General features: G+C 40.5%; 2 protein-coding genes across 3 annotated transcripts in view; one reads left to right on the top strand and one right to left on the bottom strand.

The window, feature by feature from the left end:
- Positions 1-9,176, bottom strand: part of KIF20B (kinesin family member 20B) — a 38,350-nt gene extending 29,174 nt beyond the window's left edge. Inside the window, exons 1-10 of the mRNA XM_065746667.1 lie at positions 8,926-9,176; positions 6,528-6,684; positions 5,955-6,041; positions 5,705-5,821; positions 5,360-5,498; positions 4,512-4,696; positions 2,269-2,317; positions 1,423-1,620; positions 625-736; positions 138-209 (exon numbers count right to left, since the gene is read on the bottom strand). Coding sequence (XP_065602739.1) covers positions 138-209; positions 625-736; positions 1,423-1,620; positions 2,269-2,317; positions 4,512-4,696; positions 5,360-5,498; positions 5,705-5,821; positions 5,955-6,041; positions 6,528-6,684; positions 8,926-9,176 — 1,367 coding nt within the window. The remainder of the gene's footprint in view (positions 1-137; positions 210-624; positions 737-1,422; positions 1,621-2,268; positions 2,318-4,511; positions 4,697-5,359; positions 5,499-5,704; positions 5,822-5,954; positions 6,042-6,527; positions 6,685-8,925) is intronic.
- A 5,515-nt stretch (positions 9,177-14,691) lies between these two features.
- Positions 14,692-16,113, top strand: part of PANK1 (pantothenate kinase 1) — a 34,135-nt gene continuing 32,713 nt past the window's right edge. Inside the window, exons 1-2 of one of the 2 annotated variants that reach the window (XM_065746164.1) lie at positions 14,704-14,804; positions 15,807-15,919. In XM_065746164.1, the coding sequence (XP_065602236.1) occupies positions 15,867-15,919 (53 nt within the window). In that variant the 5' untranslated portion in view covers positions 14,704-14,804; positions 15,807-15,866. Of the gene's footprint in view, positions 14,805-15,806; positions 15,920-16,113 lie in introns of both variants that reach the window. The other variant, XM_065746166.1, reaches the window with a different exon arrangement.

The following is a 16,113-nucleotide window of genomic DNA, read 5'->3' as shown; positions in this document are numbered from 1 at the left end:
TGTATGGAAATGAGGAAACATCACTCATACAGGAGGCTCTATAAGGGAATACTGTGTATGTAGTCTAATATCAATACACCAACACTAAAAATAACTGACAATTTCATCCCAAAAGAAGATGGAAACTCTGAACTTACTCATTGATTCGTGTCACTTTTTGAACTTCAAAGTCTTCAATTTTTATTATCTTAATAGTAAATACACTGTGGCTAAAAGGAGAAATTTAAAAATCAGTAAGGAGAAATGAGCTAAGATCAATATCCAGAAATACATATATATTTTTAAATCTATAATATAGTTATCCTACTAGATGCATTAACCTTTTTAAAGAGACATTTTTATTGTTCTTATTTTGCTCTCCCCTCCCCCCCCAGTATTTAGATGGAAAAAGGCTTAGTTATTTTGCTGAAAGGGGACTATTTGATAAAAACATGTACATGTTTATCTGCTTGAAGGACTAATCCTTCTAGTTCAAAGCACTAAAATCACATACTGTCACAGGACATCAAATGGAAGTCTACATATCAAGTATTTTTAAAGCCCCTACAAAAGCCATAGGCAATATTTTAATTTATCCCTCTTCCCCACACTATCTTACACCCAGTGTTAGTCAAAATTTCTCACCTTCTGCTGGAGCAAATATTTAGTTTTGTGCTTGCAAAACTCCGGTGTTTCAGTCCCAGTTTAAAAAGTCTCAGAGCTTCCTTAGAATCAGAAACCTGAACCCACTGCAGATCTTTAAGAAAGAAAAGTGATTTCATAAGCCTCATTAGCCAAAGGGAAGCTGAGCAAGAAACAACGTATATAAACAAAGAAAAATGAATTTAGTCAAGACAAGAAAATATAGTATGCCTGAAACAGACTTAATAAAGGTGATGACCAATAAGACTCTTCCTCCCATGGAAAGGGGCATGGTACAGTATATCACAACATTCTATCCTACTAGCATACTAAAGTATGCTCCATCCAAATTAAGTAAGCAGTCTTAGTACCAAAAGGAGAAAAGGTAACTTTGTAAACTACATAAGCCCTAAGTTTGTATTCATTAAGGTAGAACTTAATCTGAGCAGTAGCAGGTTTTTTGCTTTAGCTTGTAGTTTTGATGGGGAGGAACAAACATAACAGCCTTATCCTTCAAAGCTTCATAAACAAAAGATTGTACCAAAGCATAGCACAAAGCAGACTATTTCTTACTTCACATATTTCCCAGCATTTGAAGAAATGAAGGAGTTTGTTCTGTTCCCCATTTCTGCTGTTTGAATTTATAGCCTCATATATGGAAGATAAAAGCAGTATGCCAAATACCAGAAAAAAAAACCTTTAATCTAGAATTGGTGTTTTAATTGTCAAAAGAACTTTAAACAAATCAAATAAGTTTCAAACCCGTGACAAACTTGGCAGTTTGCAAAGCATCCTAGTTACCTTTTACATAAGAATATCCCTTGACGTCTTGAGCAAGGCGAAGTGTCTTCTTTTTCTTGTCATTTGACATAGGAACCAGTAAATCATAAAAACACTCATTGTAAATCTCAAAAAATGAAACCCAAACAGAAAACTTCAAGAAATTATCTACAGACGATCTGCTAGATTCTTCTGATTTATTTAGGAGATTTTCTACATCTGTGAAGTAGAAAACATTACAACTCAAAGTGAAGCCAGTAAAATTAATTGTATTTAAAAATAAGTAAAGACTAAGAATACAGCAGTCTTGTTAATTAAAGAAAACTTTTCCCAAACGAGGACCCACTAATATCCCCCACCTCCTATGCACACACTAAGTACCTGGAAGACATATGCTTACTCTACACACTTGCAAAGACACATCTACTTCAGATCTTGCCTTTTCACTTCCAAAACCTAATCTAATGTGTATAGCAGGGTTCGAAATACTCTCAACTCTTCGAAGAGTTTACAGTACAGAGAACTGAACTGCTAAGTACGCTTCATTGTGATGTTTTAGTGAAACTTACTATTTCAGTAGTTTTTAAATGCTCTAAAGCCTGTCAGAATATCACCAGGGGGTCTTATCACAAGCAGTACTCTTTCTTCCACGTTTTGGTTTCACCTCATAATACCAGGTTACGCTAGATGTCCAGGTAGTCTCCTAACCATTTTATCCTTGTATTTTCTGCCCAAATGTCCTACTCATTATTCAATTCAATCACAAATAAAAGCCAAATAGTCCTTTTATTATTAACATAAGCCAAAAGTCAGTACTTGACCTTAAGGAAGCTTTTTTTAATTGCTACTGTTTAATATCAAACATACCCTTAGAATGAAGTGGCGCTTTGCCATTAGTACTGCTTTGATGGTCTACCTACAAAAGAAAACAGAGATCTCAGGATTTATTATTGAAGTACTTTATATTCAGCTGCATTGTTCTACCAGAAAGTGATACAGCATGGTTTTAACATGCCAACACAAAAATCCTGGCTATACATTATGACTGGTTCAATGCACTTGTACACTCCTGCTTTAAGTGTCATTTTTACCTTACATCAGATCTTATAGTAAAGGAACTGTCAGGAATGAGTAGTGTTTCAGCTTTCTGACACAGGGAAAAAAAATAGGGAGAGAATTCCAAATAACTTCCTTCCTGTTGAACAGGATTATTTTCAATAGCTTAGTTGTAATCTGCATATTACTCTTGACTTTATGAAACTAGGACTCCTGAAATTTTTTTTCTTATGGTATTCTCTTAATTCAGGACTTCCATATCTTATGGCTTATTAGGTCAACTCTCAGAAACAGAAGTTAAGGTAATCTAACACAGATTAGCAGCTTGTTTTTTCTCAATGCAAGCTGTCAAAGTGTTACACAATTGACATTAAGTCTGAGTTTTGTAAATGAGATTTTCATTGTCCAAACTCCTTTTAAAAAATTGATATAAAACAATTCCCAACATCTAGAACTGATGATGCTCGTACACATACATTTAGGTTAAAACTTCTTCTGGGAACTGAGAAGATTTCATCTACAGAACACTCACCCAGATCTAGCTTTGTATTAGCAGCAAAGCTTGCAGCTACTCAATTTATAAAGTCAAGTATTTTAACTACAAATACGGTTCTTGAAACTAGAGGACGCACCGATGTCACATGATCACATCTCATTCTACTCTAATAGAGAGTTAGGATCAGCATATTCACTGCAATGTCTGTCTCTATCCTCACTAAACTAGAACAGTTTTACACAGCTTTGGTTCATATACACGTAGAAGACAGGTGTTGTTTTTCCCCTGAAATACTTAAAGATTGTTGGGGCTAGACTTTATATACGCCTGTGCTCTTAAAGTTATTTTTAAACATTTTACTGCCACCTGCCTTTCACACCGTGGAAGTCCACACTTAACTAACTCATCAGTAAGACCTAATTTAGTAGCTACTCCACAACTAAAATACCCCAGTATGATGTAGCACGCCAATAAGATGCTTCATTCTTTTTCAACAGGAACAGAAAGCATAAGAAACTTCATCTACTTCAAATTTCTAATATCTACCTTTATTATTTTTTTTAGTACTCCATCCATTCTGATTTTAAACACCAAGAAGTTTTTGTCTTATGCAAGGCAAGTCGTCCACATTCACAAATGGACTAGACAGTTTTAGAATTCCAGACAACTTGTGAAACTGATGTATATTTCTGGACTGCTCAGCAATTGCTGACATTGATCAATCAATTCAAAACTAAAGTCTACTACGTTGTTTCAAATCCTTAAAACTCATAGGTTCATAAGGTTGGAAAGGACCTACAAGATCACCTAGTCCAACCATCCTCCTATCACTATCCCTACCCAACTACTACTAAATCAAATCCCTTAGCACCTCATCTAAACGCTTCTTGAACAGCACTCTTCTGGTTTTATGTCTCCTCTGTTTCAGAAGAACTTCTGGGTTTCTTTAAGTATAGTATGCTCAACTGAAATAAGGGAATAACCTGAAAAGTGTGAATTTCTCCTAAGTATCCTGCAAGACGGTATTTTTTTAAGTTACAGAATTACTTACGTCCTGATGAATGGAGAAACTATTTGTATTCAGTCCTTATTAAAAACCAGTGACCCCAAAGGATAAGCTATTAAGTACTCAAGTTACAGCTCTAAGGCTTTTTCTATAAACTACTGAGCCACAAAACAAACTCACATGCAACCAGGACCCATTAGGTCTGCTGCTCCCTTTCTTACTAATATGAGTAACTGCCCAATAATGAATAGACAACAATGTGTAAATACAGAACCTCTTTGCATTAAAGAATGGACAGGATAACATCCAGCTATCTCAAGAGGCATGAGCTCATCATTTCTTTATGAAGCATTATTCCCGTTCTAAATCCAGAGCAGCACCATTGCAGCAGCTAGGAAGAGCATAAATTCTATCCCAGCTGAAAGCAGGACAGCTGTCCACAGGGAGCAGGGCTGGCTGTGGCACTGCCCAGCATCTGTGGGGGTTGGACTCGATCTCTATAGGTCCCTTCCAAGCCCTACAATTCTGTGATTCTGTGAAGTAGTCTCCTACCTCTTTTGTTAGACGAAGCAACGAATTTTTAATAGCAGTTTCTTCTCTCACTTGGCCTTTAGTCAGTTTTATGTAATCTCTCCAGCGAATAGGTTTCAGATCCATTTTTGTGTACAGCCTTCCTCCAATAGTTTTAAATAACATATCCATAGTCCTTGGCAAAATACCAACATCACCTTCTGTCCCTGTAAGCAATACACAGAAGAATTGTGAGTAAGATGCAAACAAATGAAGATGAAGATAAGTGATTCTAATCTAAAGGCATACATGAGAAATTTAGAGGTCAGTTATAGTATTAAGCAATATCTGTGGTGTTATCAGACTGTTTTTTGAAGGACACTGGCTTCAAGCAACAGCTCATGTAACATTCCGTCAACAGTACAGGGCATAACTTTAAAAACAGTCAGAATATTCTGTATAAACTTAACCTGAAGAAAAAAAAAAACAAAACACAAAAATCCCCCATTTAACATATTTGCTGTTTTTCAGCTGTGTTTTAAACACTTAAACACTGCTCACATACTGATACATAGATTGCGTATTTTCACAACTTTCACTCTCCCCTAAGATTCGAGGTACTTGGACAAGAAAGTCATACTTATCTGTCTGAAATTACTAGTGTTTTACAAATGAATATCACAGCACATATAGGTAAATTCTGATAGTGATTCTAGCTGTCAGTTCAGTAATATTTGTTCTGGAAGACTTTTCAAGGCTATTAATAGGCAGCAATGTGCAAGGCCTATTGAGTCACTAGGTAAGAAGTTATAACATCTCTCTCCTAGAAGTAATTCTCACTTTAAGAAATTTAAGAAAGTCAACTCGAGGAGAAAACATTCTACTCATACCTTGAAATGTGTAGGTTTTCCCCGTATTTGAAACGCCAAAGGTGAAAATAAGTCGATTATACCCTTCTAAGAAATCTAGTACCGACTGTTTAACAGAGCCTTCAAAAAACTCTTCTTGAGAAGTTTCGGGTCCAAACACCTAGAACATTACCAAGAAGCTAGTTAATACCTTTATTTTGATTAAGCAATCCTTGGATACTTCTTCTAAGGAGTCAGATACATGTTTATAACTACCAGTAGTCTTTAAAATTCAGAAAAATCTGTTTGCTTTATGTTAAATAATAGAAGAAGTAAAGCAACTTCTTCCACAAATAACTCAAAAGCATTTGAAGACAATTCATTTACTCGTGAAAATGTAAACTTCTGAGTCGTCTGTCCTGAAGTTTTCTGATTCTGTTGACCCATGGAGCTCGGAGGGGCTTTCATTATAATGCTTCTCGAGTCCTCTATTGAAACACACCCCTATTAAAAAGAAGCACAGGTAAAGCCAGCATGAAAAAAAAAAGTATTAAAAGGTCATCTTATGGGAAAAATGTATATACTTTAGAGGTTGTTTTTCTGTTGTTCATTTTTTAAGATTAAATAAATGCCATACCTGCGATTCATTCTGTCTTTCCTGTTCTGTAAGTGGCTTAACTCGCAGGAAAATTTTTATGTGCCCCTCTGGCTCCAAATCAGACCCCTTAAATTAAAAGAATTGGAAGTTGGAAATTTGACTAGATCCTTTGTTTGATGATTAGCACATTAAGACAGCATTATTTTCATCAGCCTATTGTATTAGACACATTTGATGACACAGGAAGCGAGCGTATTTTACTGTTTTCTCAGGTTCTTCAGCCCCTGCTAAAATTCTTTGTGAATAGCCTAGATTCTCAAAACAGGTAATATTGCAGTACATACATATACTGCATTCAGGCCAACAATAAACAAAACTATTCAATGACTCTGCTTCTCCGAAAGGACATTAGCTTCATCCACTAATACTGATGAACCTAATTAGGGATCAAAGCAACACCACACCATCTTGGTCTAGTCCATGCATAGTCTAAAGGCATAGTAAAGATGATTTTCATCTCCTCCATGAGATTCTAATGCCTCTTCTTATCAAGAAAAGAATTGCTTTTATTTTTTAAAAATCCAATTAATTTAAACGTTAAAGCTTTCTTACCTGGCTCGTGTCTGAGCTTGACGAAGCTGAAGAAAACTCATCTAAGAGATCTACTTTAATACCTTCCACATCTACCAGGTCTGTACTTTTGGGTAGCTCAGTGCTACTCACATAGGATGGTCTCCAAAGTTTGTTTCCAGTTGAATCTGATTCCATTCTGCAAGATGATACAAAAAATAATAATTGGTTATTAGAACACATTATGTAGACATTCTAACCTTTTTTAGATAAAAATGAAACTAAGCAATATTTGCAGTATGTTTTTTGTTCCTTTTCTGATCTTTTCAACTTTCCTTTATCTCAAAACCACAAGTTTAACCTTTCTCCTATTCTCTCCTCCATCTTGCTACATGGAGCAAATTAACGGCTGTGTGGTGCCTAGTTGCCTGTCAGACTAAATTACAACACAACTGCTCATCAGGAAAAAGCCTTTCTCACGTAGCACAACTTTGCTAGAGCCACGATGCCTGACAGAAATAGTTACAGATTTACTCTAATTTAATAGAAGCAGTCACGCTCCACAAAACCTTCCCTTCATCTCATTTTTCCAGCAGAGCATCCATTTAGAATAAAAGATTAATAAAAAAACCAAAAACAACTAATGTAACAGCTTATCTCTACAGAACCAAATGAATAGTTAGTTATTATAAAGGATAACTCAATGCAGTTTAACACAATACAATGTGTCTGAGTTATGTCAAGTTTAATATGTAGCTTTGGTTATTTGGAGGACACCATAAAAATCAGTAAACCTCATGGCAAAGTACAACTGTTGGTATCTAAATTCATAGTTTATGTATCTTGGCCTCAGCAGTCTATCTGCTATAGAAAAGTGTATTTGATTCAGTGTTATAGATAGTAAAAAGATAAAACACCAAAATAATGTTTAGAAAGCGTGTTTTACTTAAAAATGTCAGTATATTTTGTCTGCACTTCATTCTCCTGTTGCTTCTTCCTGTGATTTTACAGTTGTGATTTTTGGAGGTTTTATTTGCACGTTAAAATAGCTTGTTTGGACGTTACTCACAAATCACAGCAGAAAGCACTCTAACTCTTAAATGCTGCCTGGCTTCCTCCAGCTTGGATAGTAATTCGGCTGTCTTATGTACTACGTTCCCATGGCTATGCCACAGTAGTGCACGCAGACAGTGCCCATAAGTGTTAATCAGGAGCCTAAAATACTTGTTAAACTTCAACAGTTAAAGCAACCGATGTGACCAGGAGTGGGTCAAAGTGCCTTCGGCTCGGAGGCAGCGCTGCCCATCACACAGTCACGTTTTTGATCTCTGCGAGCGTCACAAAATAAACGGAATATATCAACGGGCAGCTCGGGCTCCCTATCTGATCCGCACATCGGAGGTGGAGAGTCTGACGAGGCCGGACGAACACCGCTTACAGTTACACAAGAAGGTAAAGGATGGAGCGTTTTCTTTCCCCTAGCCTACAGACCTGGGAGAAACAGGGGAAAGCTCGGCCCGAAACACCGCCGGCGTTGAACAAACGTCCTCACAACGGAGAGGAACGGACCCTCTCCGACGCGTTTCGCAGGTCGCTAGTCAACCACAAACCGCCAGCGCACGAAGGACCCCAAAGCGACTTAACCGCCGCTCGCTTCTTCGCAATAAACGCTGCTTTTTTTTTTATCTCATTTATCACGATCCTGCTCTCGCATTGTGATTTTTGACTTGAGAAGCACAGGGCAAACGCTGCGCCGCACGCAGAGCCGGAACCTCAGCCCTACACGTGAGAGCCGCCCCGATATAGAAATGTCAGAGATGAAGCCGAGGAGGAACCGTTCTCCTCGCGGCCCTCCCGGCCCCGCTACCTCGATGGGCGTCTGGAAAGAACAGGGACCGCCTGAAGGAGCCAGGGGAAGACCTCAGCCCCACCTCACCCTCCCTAGGGACTCTTCACCCGCCATCAAGACTTTCACCGCAAAGGCCGCTACCTCTCGCCCCAGCCTCAGCCCAAGCTGAGCGGGCCCGTGCTCACACCGCGCTGCCCAGCCCCAGCCGAGCCGAGCCGAGCCGAGCCGAGCCGAGCCGAGCCGAGCTCCCCACAGCGCAGCGCCGCCAACCCGCGCGCACCGCTGCTACCGGTCAAAGACGCACCCGTTATGGCCGCGGACTCTTTTCAAATCCAGCCAATAGCAGCGCAAGGCGGCGCCGAGCGGGGATTGGCCGTCGGCGCTAACGTAGCGTGACGAAGGGCACGATGGGAGATGTAGTCCTGGGGGCGGGCCCTGCCGGCGTTTTAAGAGGCCTTCTCGCGGTGCGGCCCGGCGCCGAGATGGAGGCTGTGTTGTGGTGGTGCTGCTGGCGGGGACTCTTCTGCCGTATGCGTGTGGAGCGCCTTGGTGCAGCGGGACTTTCGGGCCTGCCTCGCCGCCTTCCCTCACTGCGCGTCCCCGGGCCCGGCTGGACGATGTCTGTAAGTCCTCCGTTGGTACTCGCGTGATTGCGGTGCTGCCGCCACCGCGGGTCGGAAGGACCGCGGATGCAGTGCTGAGGCAGAAACGCTGTCTGCGTTCTGAACCTTCCCCAAGTGGAAGTTATTGTTTGGGACTGCTTTACTTGTCTTTATTTTGAAATGGGGGATGCCAGTCCTGCCAGTCAGATTATCCTGTTCCGGGATGGTAGGGTATGGCATCGTGCATGTTTTGTTAACAAAAATAGCTATGAGCTTCTCGTTAGACTCAGGCAGGAATCCTTTGAACTTTAAGGAGAAGTGTCTGTCCGTTTTACATTGGATTAAAAGGAAAAATGTCCTGGAAGTAGTCAGGAAACATCAAACCCCAAGGTTGGCTTTTCATTTGAAGAAAAGAATGCTGCGCAGTGCAAGCAGTTCTGTAAAAAATAATTCTACGCAGATCCTGGTGCTTCAGCCAGGCTGTCATAAATCCCCTTGCTCTTTAAACAGAAGTTATGTCATATTGGTAATAGATACGTACTTTATTTCAGTTTGGATGCAGGCCATCTTGCAAGAGTTGCTCTGTTTCAACAGCATAAAATTACACAGTTTTGAATTGGAAATTGTTTGCCAAACAAAACCAAAAACCTCCTATAGACTCTGTAAGACTTAGGTTATTTTTGGGAGTATCTTCTTTCTAAGTTAATTCCAAGTAATCTTTTTTTCCTCTCAGGAGTGGACTGAGAACAGTCATAAAAGAAAGGGAAAAATTTGCTTGTAGGGCAAGCCTGGAAATTATTTTCTTCACATCGCTGAAAAGGTAAACTGAATATCTCAGAAAGTTTTGCAAGATGTATTCCTAGAAAGATTGTAGAGTATCTCCATTAAAACAAACAAACAAAACAGTTCAAGCAACATCTTGGTTTCATTTGAATATGGGATTTCTAAAGTTCTTTTTATTGTCCTACACATGCTGCAAAGCTTAACTTAGCATCTTAGAAGATTACCATCAACATATGAAAAGAGCAAACTAAAACACAGTCTAACGTGTACTGCTGGCCTCACACAGTGATAAAGAAAACATTAGTTCACCATAACCCAGCCTGCTTTGGCATGAGAGATGATGAAACTATGTATATATATATGCGTATGTAATGCACTTTATGGCTTTCCACTAATACTTTCCTTCAGTGGTTTGTGCAAGGATAACCAGTTATAACAGAATGATCTGTTGCTAAATCCGTTAATTAATTAATGACATCTGAAATTTGATTGTTTCCTTTAAAATTGCCTATAACTTGCAGAGCAAGGTTAGTGCACCCCAGGGGGTATAATTTTTGGAAATGATGTATAGTTGTAATACAGAGAGCATCTAATACAGAGTTCTGCTTCCCCTTATCCTGGGAAAGATGCTGTCTGTATTTGGGACAGGATTCAAAAGTTGTGGACAGTCTGCTCATTTGAGTGACAAGAAGATGCCTTACAAGGCAGCTTGTGTCAGTTGGCTTTACTGTGCTATCAGTAGAGACACAGCACTGCTGGGACTCAGCCCAGCACCCTGAGCACATCGAGCAGCAGCAAACTAGGATAAGCTTCATCAGCTCTGTAGTCAACTCACTTTCACTGGGGGAATTAACAAAGCCACCTCTGTGTCACCTCAGTGCCTGGACCTGCTCCGCACACGACTTTCTGGTCCTGTTGCTGGGAAGGTCCTTCTTGCAGAGGTAGCTCGTTGGCACAGAAGTGTCCTTGCAGAAAATGGTGTGTTTGTCAAGTTTTCTCCTTGGTAGGTGCTGCATGACCCCACCCTTCCTTGTCATTTGCACAGCTGTGGAGGTATTTCTCACTGCCTTTAAGTGTAACTCTATATAGAGTTTCCTTCATTGCAGTCAGCGGCCTTCAGGTGACATCGTGTCTAATGCACATGCAGTTCGTTCTATGAACTCATGAAGGTTTGCAGGTTGTTCATTTTCTTATTTTCTAATAGTGCTATAAGTATGTTCTGCTTTACCATTCTTATTTTTGTCGGGAAAGCTGCACAGAGGAAAAGGATCTGGGGGTATTAGTTGACAGACAGCTAAATATGAGCAGGCAGTGTGCCCAGGAGGCCAAGAAAGCCACTGGCATCCTGGCTTGTATCAGAAATAGTGCAGCCAGCAAGAGCAGGAAGGTGATCATTCCCCTGAACTTGGCGCTAGTAAGGCCACACCTCAAGTACTGTAGGACATGGTTAGTGGGCACCGTGGAAGTGGGCTGACTACATGATGTTAGTGGTCTTCTCCAACCTTAACGATACTGTGATTCTAAGCAACAAGCTGCTTCTTTGGGTTTGCAGTTCTAGCTTTGTCCATATTGCTTTGCTATGACTGATTTCTGATTCTTTCTGTTTCCCACTTGTAGAATGGCTTTTTTGGAGAATACTGGTTTGGGAACAGGGAATGGGTGGGCCACAGTCAGTCCAGGTCTCCACCCAGATGCCTACCTGTGCAGCCTGCTGCAGGGAGCCTGCTTTGCAGGGGGGTTGGACTTGATCTCTACAGGTCCCTTCCAATCCCTGCAATTCTGGTATTCTTGTGTAGTGTTACAGAAACTTTAGTCTATAAGTAGTGGTCTGATGGTCCCAGAGCCCTCAGAACAGCCCCCAAAAATGTTTCCAAAAGAAGTCATTCTGTTGACTGTTAAATTTTCAGCTTTCACTCTTATCTTACTAGAAACTTAATAAGCTCAATACATTGGAATACAAAGCCAATATGAATCCAGTGCATCACAAAGTGAAAGATGTGAGGATAAGACCAAGTGCCGGGTCCTGCACTTTGGCCACAATAACCCCATGCAATGCTATAGGCTTGGGGCAGAATGGCTTGAAGAATGTAGAGAGGAAAAGGACCTGGGGGTGTTGGTTGATGCTCGGCTCAACATGAGCCGGCAGTGTGCCCAGGTGGCCAAGAAGGCCAACAGCATCCTGGCCTGTATTAGAAATAGTGTAGCCAGCAGGAGCAGGGAGGTGATCATCCCCCTGTACTCAGCTCTGGTGCGGCCGCACCTCGAGTACTGTGTTCAGTTTTGGGCCCCTCACTACAAGAAGGACATTGAGGCCCTGGAGCGTGTTCAGAGAAGGGCAACAAAACTGGGGAGGGGTCTGGAGCACAAGTCTTATGAGGAGCGGCTGAGGGAGCTGGGATTGTTCAGTCTGGAGAAGAGGAGGCTCAGAGGAGACCTTATTGCACTCTACCACTTCCTGAAGGGGGGTTGTGGTGAGGAGGGGGTAGGCCTCTTCTCCCTGATAAGTAATGACAGGACGAGAGGGAATGGCCACAAGTTGCGCCGGGGAAGATTTAGATTAGACCTGAGGAAGCATTTCTTTTCTGAAAGAGTGGTCAGGCACTGGAATGGCCTGCCTAGGGAGGTGGTTGAGGCACCATCCCTAGCACTGTTCAAGAAGCGTTTAGATGAGGTGCTAAAGGACTTAATTTAGTAGTTGGGTAGAGACAGTGATAGGAGGATGGTTGGACTAGATGATCTTATAGGTCCTTTCCAACCTTATGAACTTGTGAACTTATGAACTTATGTGAAACTGGCTAAGGTACCAACATATATCTGAATAGATGCATATATATATGTATGTATATATGTGTATGTATTGGCTCTGTGCAGAAGCCACAAGGCTTGATGCTGCAGTGTCTCAAAGATATAAAGTTCAAGGGCAAAAGATATGGTCCAAGGCCAAGAAGCTTACTGCTCATGTGAGATGGGCAAAATACAAGGACCAAGATACAGTGTAGCCATTACAGTATTTCAGTGTAGTGTTGCTCATCTTTCTGGCTCCCATACCAAAGACATAGTTGCTCTTATACTTGGCAGCATCAGCTGTGTGTCCTGACCTCAGAAGCCATTGCTGTTCTCTCACACTATGTACTGTTCCTCAGAATGTCGTCAGGCTTTGGGCACTTAGTGCTTCCCCTTGAACTCACATGAGCACACGAGTGGGGTAGGGTAGTCACACCAGTGGTCTTCAGATATTCAGTCTGGGCTTCCAGGGGAGTCAGTGGGGCACTCAGATTTGCTAAAGATACATGTTCATTTCTTGTTCTGAAAGTGCAGTTACACTTTGTGGTTTAGCTAAAAGACGTAACTGCAACCTGAGTTTCCCACTGAGGTTTCCCACTTGCCTCTTAGTTTAGATATAAACATTAAATGTTTGGTGTTAGGTAATGCTGATACTCTTAAATATTAGAAATGTGCATTCCTTGCTTCTTTTATAGATCAGATTTCTTATCTAGTGACTTATCTTTAAAGTACTTGACAATAATAATGGCTCTTTGGCAACAGAAAAAGGCCCGAGGCATTTCCTGTTTTGGTTTGAGCTTTCTTTCCTCCCGTTAAAAAGCTTATATTTTATTGGTATTTCAGGATGGATGGTGCTCATCCTATAGGAAAAAACAGAAAGCTGGGATTTTTAATAGATGGAAAACATCTGCGTTGCACAATTATACTTCTGAAAAGAGGAGACTACATTTCTGCCATGCAGTCAGACTACAGTGCTCTTTGCAGTACTGAAGAGTCTCATCTGTCTTCTCTGAAAGATTACTAGCAGATTAAAGGAGATAAAAAGTTGTGAAGTTTCAATTGCTGCTCCAAACAAAGATGGTACAACTGGTTGTTTAAATACATTCTTATTCTGTTATTTTTAGCCAGACTGGCAAGTTGATCTGCACGAACATACAGATGCTGGAGCAGCAGGCAAAAATGCTGATGGGACGAAGGTGGAGGACTGATGCTCTTCTGTTAGAACCCCATAGATTGCCACTTGACAATGCAATTTAGCCATCCTTGGCAGTTCTTCAGCGGGAAGTCAAATATTTGGAAAGCTGGCTGGAGCACAGCTTACCTTTGAGCATATCCAGAACTGCTCAGTTAGAGAGTTTACAACCTAAGTTACATTCTTAATTCGATGCTGTCCCAACCTTAGGTTGGCAAAAAATCTTCCAGCTAAGGATACATAGTTTTGACACAAACCAGACTTCCTTACTCAGTTTGCTCACAGCTCACTGAAAGGTTTCCACTGAAATGATGAGTTTTATCGAGCACTGGCTGATCTGACCCTCAGTAGTTAGAATATAATCCCTGTTTTGGAAAAGCAGAGACATAAATAGTTAGATTCCATCATCAGTAGTTCCCTTCTGTTCTTCTGATTTTCCCCTTTGCTGTTTAAAAAGATTACAGGATCTGCCTGCAGTTCCAGTGGAATGCTTTTGTATAGTGCTGCCCAGGTGCTCTATGCCACCATATGTATGTGCCAACAAGAATACAAAAAACTTGTTCCTTTATGCAGATTTGATTTTCAAATCATTTTTTAAAGCACCATAAGATCTTTCTGTGTGGATAATGTTTTATAAAATGAAGTTACATGGTTGACCTGAATAGTCTGTACAAAGCAGCATTTTGTCACTGTAAAAAGAACAAAAAAAAAAAAAGCACCAATTTACAAGTGAGAAGAAATCCTGTTAATTTAAGGGTAATATTAATGTAAAGTTAGCAAATGAATACATTTCTAACTGGATGACTCATGCTTTCAGAAGATCAATTATCCAAGACAAGCGATGCAGAAATGGATGCTGTAGTGTTCTTATTGTTTTAATCAGATGGCTATTGCTCTTATAAATAAGCATGATGTTTCATTTCAGGTGTAACAAATGTGGCTGTGCCCTATAAATTATGCTTGAGGATACTCTGCACACAGCAAAATTACTTACTTGATGTTTTGTTTTTGGTTTTAGGTGGATGGAATAGCTAGCAAGTGGGTGTGTAAAGCAGCCCTTAACCACTAAGAATCTCAGCAGTGAACTTGGATGAGAAAAAATGAATATGGTATGTATTTCTTTGTATTTCTGGGAGCCATGAATGATGGTTTATTAGACCTTATCACAGGAACATTCATATGAATCGACTGTTCACCTCAGAATTCTTAGTAAATTGATGTTTTGGGGAAACACTGATATGGGGAAGATCCGTCCCACCTTTGCTTGGGATAGATTAAGAACCTTGGTAAAATTCCCTTTATAGAGACACACCCAGTGTTGTATCAGTGAGAATGTAAATGCCTGAAGGGGAGTTGTGCTTATTATGGTTGGTTTTGATATTGCTTATTTTAAAAGGTTTTGAGAGAGAATGGAGTCCTAGCTTTCGTAACGATAAGATTGTTTTAGCGTCAAATAGCTTTTTTTTTCCTGATCTTACTGTTTGGTAATTTGGATTAATAGTGTTTTCCACCTGTAGAACTCTCTGTAAGGCTACACTTATTGGGTATTACTGACGGCATACATTCTTAATAGGCCATAACCATTTAGAATATTCGCTAGGTTCTACTTATGGAAGCTTTAAATTATATCTTAATTTCAATACATTTCCTTATTACTGGTTAGCTTAGCCTCCAGAAAGTTACAGAATTTGTAGTGGTGTTCTGGTAATATCATGATTCTGAACATGTGATAGTGAAGTAGTGAGGTCACTACTAACTTTGTGTTCTGTCAGTCATGAAATGGCTAGGGATGACAGCACAGCTTGGCATTGCTATTCCTCTTCAAAATGCAGCCCAGATCCACTTGAAGACTCCATACTGTAGTTACTATTGTGAATGTTTCCAGAGTATGCTGCTTAGACATCTCTGCCTCATCAAAGGACAGGAAGAGAGAGTGAGAAGGAATAACTAAAGCACAAATGAAAGACAAGGAGTACACAGCTTTGCTGAGGTTCCCCGTAAAGTGTTTCATGAAAAGCAGTTATGAAATGCTGTTAATCATAAATGTGTCTCCCTTTCTCTTCTGCCTCCAACCTTTTCCTTTTGTTTTTGCTTTTCCCCTTTGGCTGCAGTTTATAAAGTGGTATGACAACAGCGGTCTGATTGGGCAAAACCACTGCTGATGCCTGCCTATGACTGGGAGAGAACACAGGCCACAGACTCTGGAATGCTGGCCGCCTGTCAGGTAGATCTGTTGCTCAGTTTCCCAGCCCTGGCCAAGTCCTGTGTTCCTGTCCTTTCTTTGTGTCATTAACTCAAATCAGAGTTCAGTGTTACTGGTTGCATGGGATCCAGTCTGACTACATGCACTTTTCCCTAAAGAAGTTGGATGTTACCCCCTCTGCTTGACATTTCTGTATTTCGTTGTGACAGTTGTGA

This window comes from Cyrtonyx montezumae, unplaced genomic scaffold, assembly GCF_038088225.1.
Source record: "Cyrtonyx montezumae isolate F1298 unplaced genomic scaffold, pur_monq_1.0 scaffold_4, whole genome shotgun sequence".
NCBI classification, from domain to species: domain Eukaryota; kingdom Metazoa; phylum Chordata; class Aves; order Galliformes; family Odontophoridae; genus Cyrtonyx; species Cyrtonyx montezumae.
This window is presented reverse-complemented; position numbering and strand designations above follow the sequence as displayed.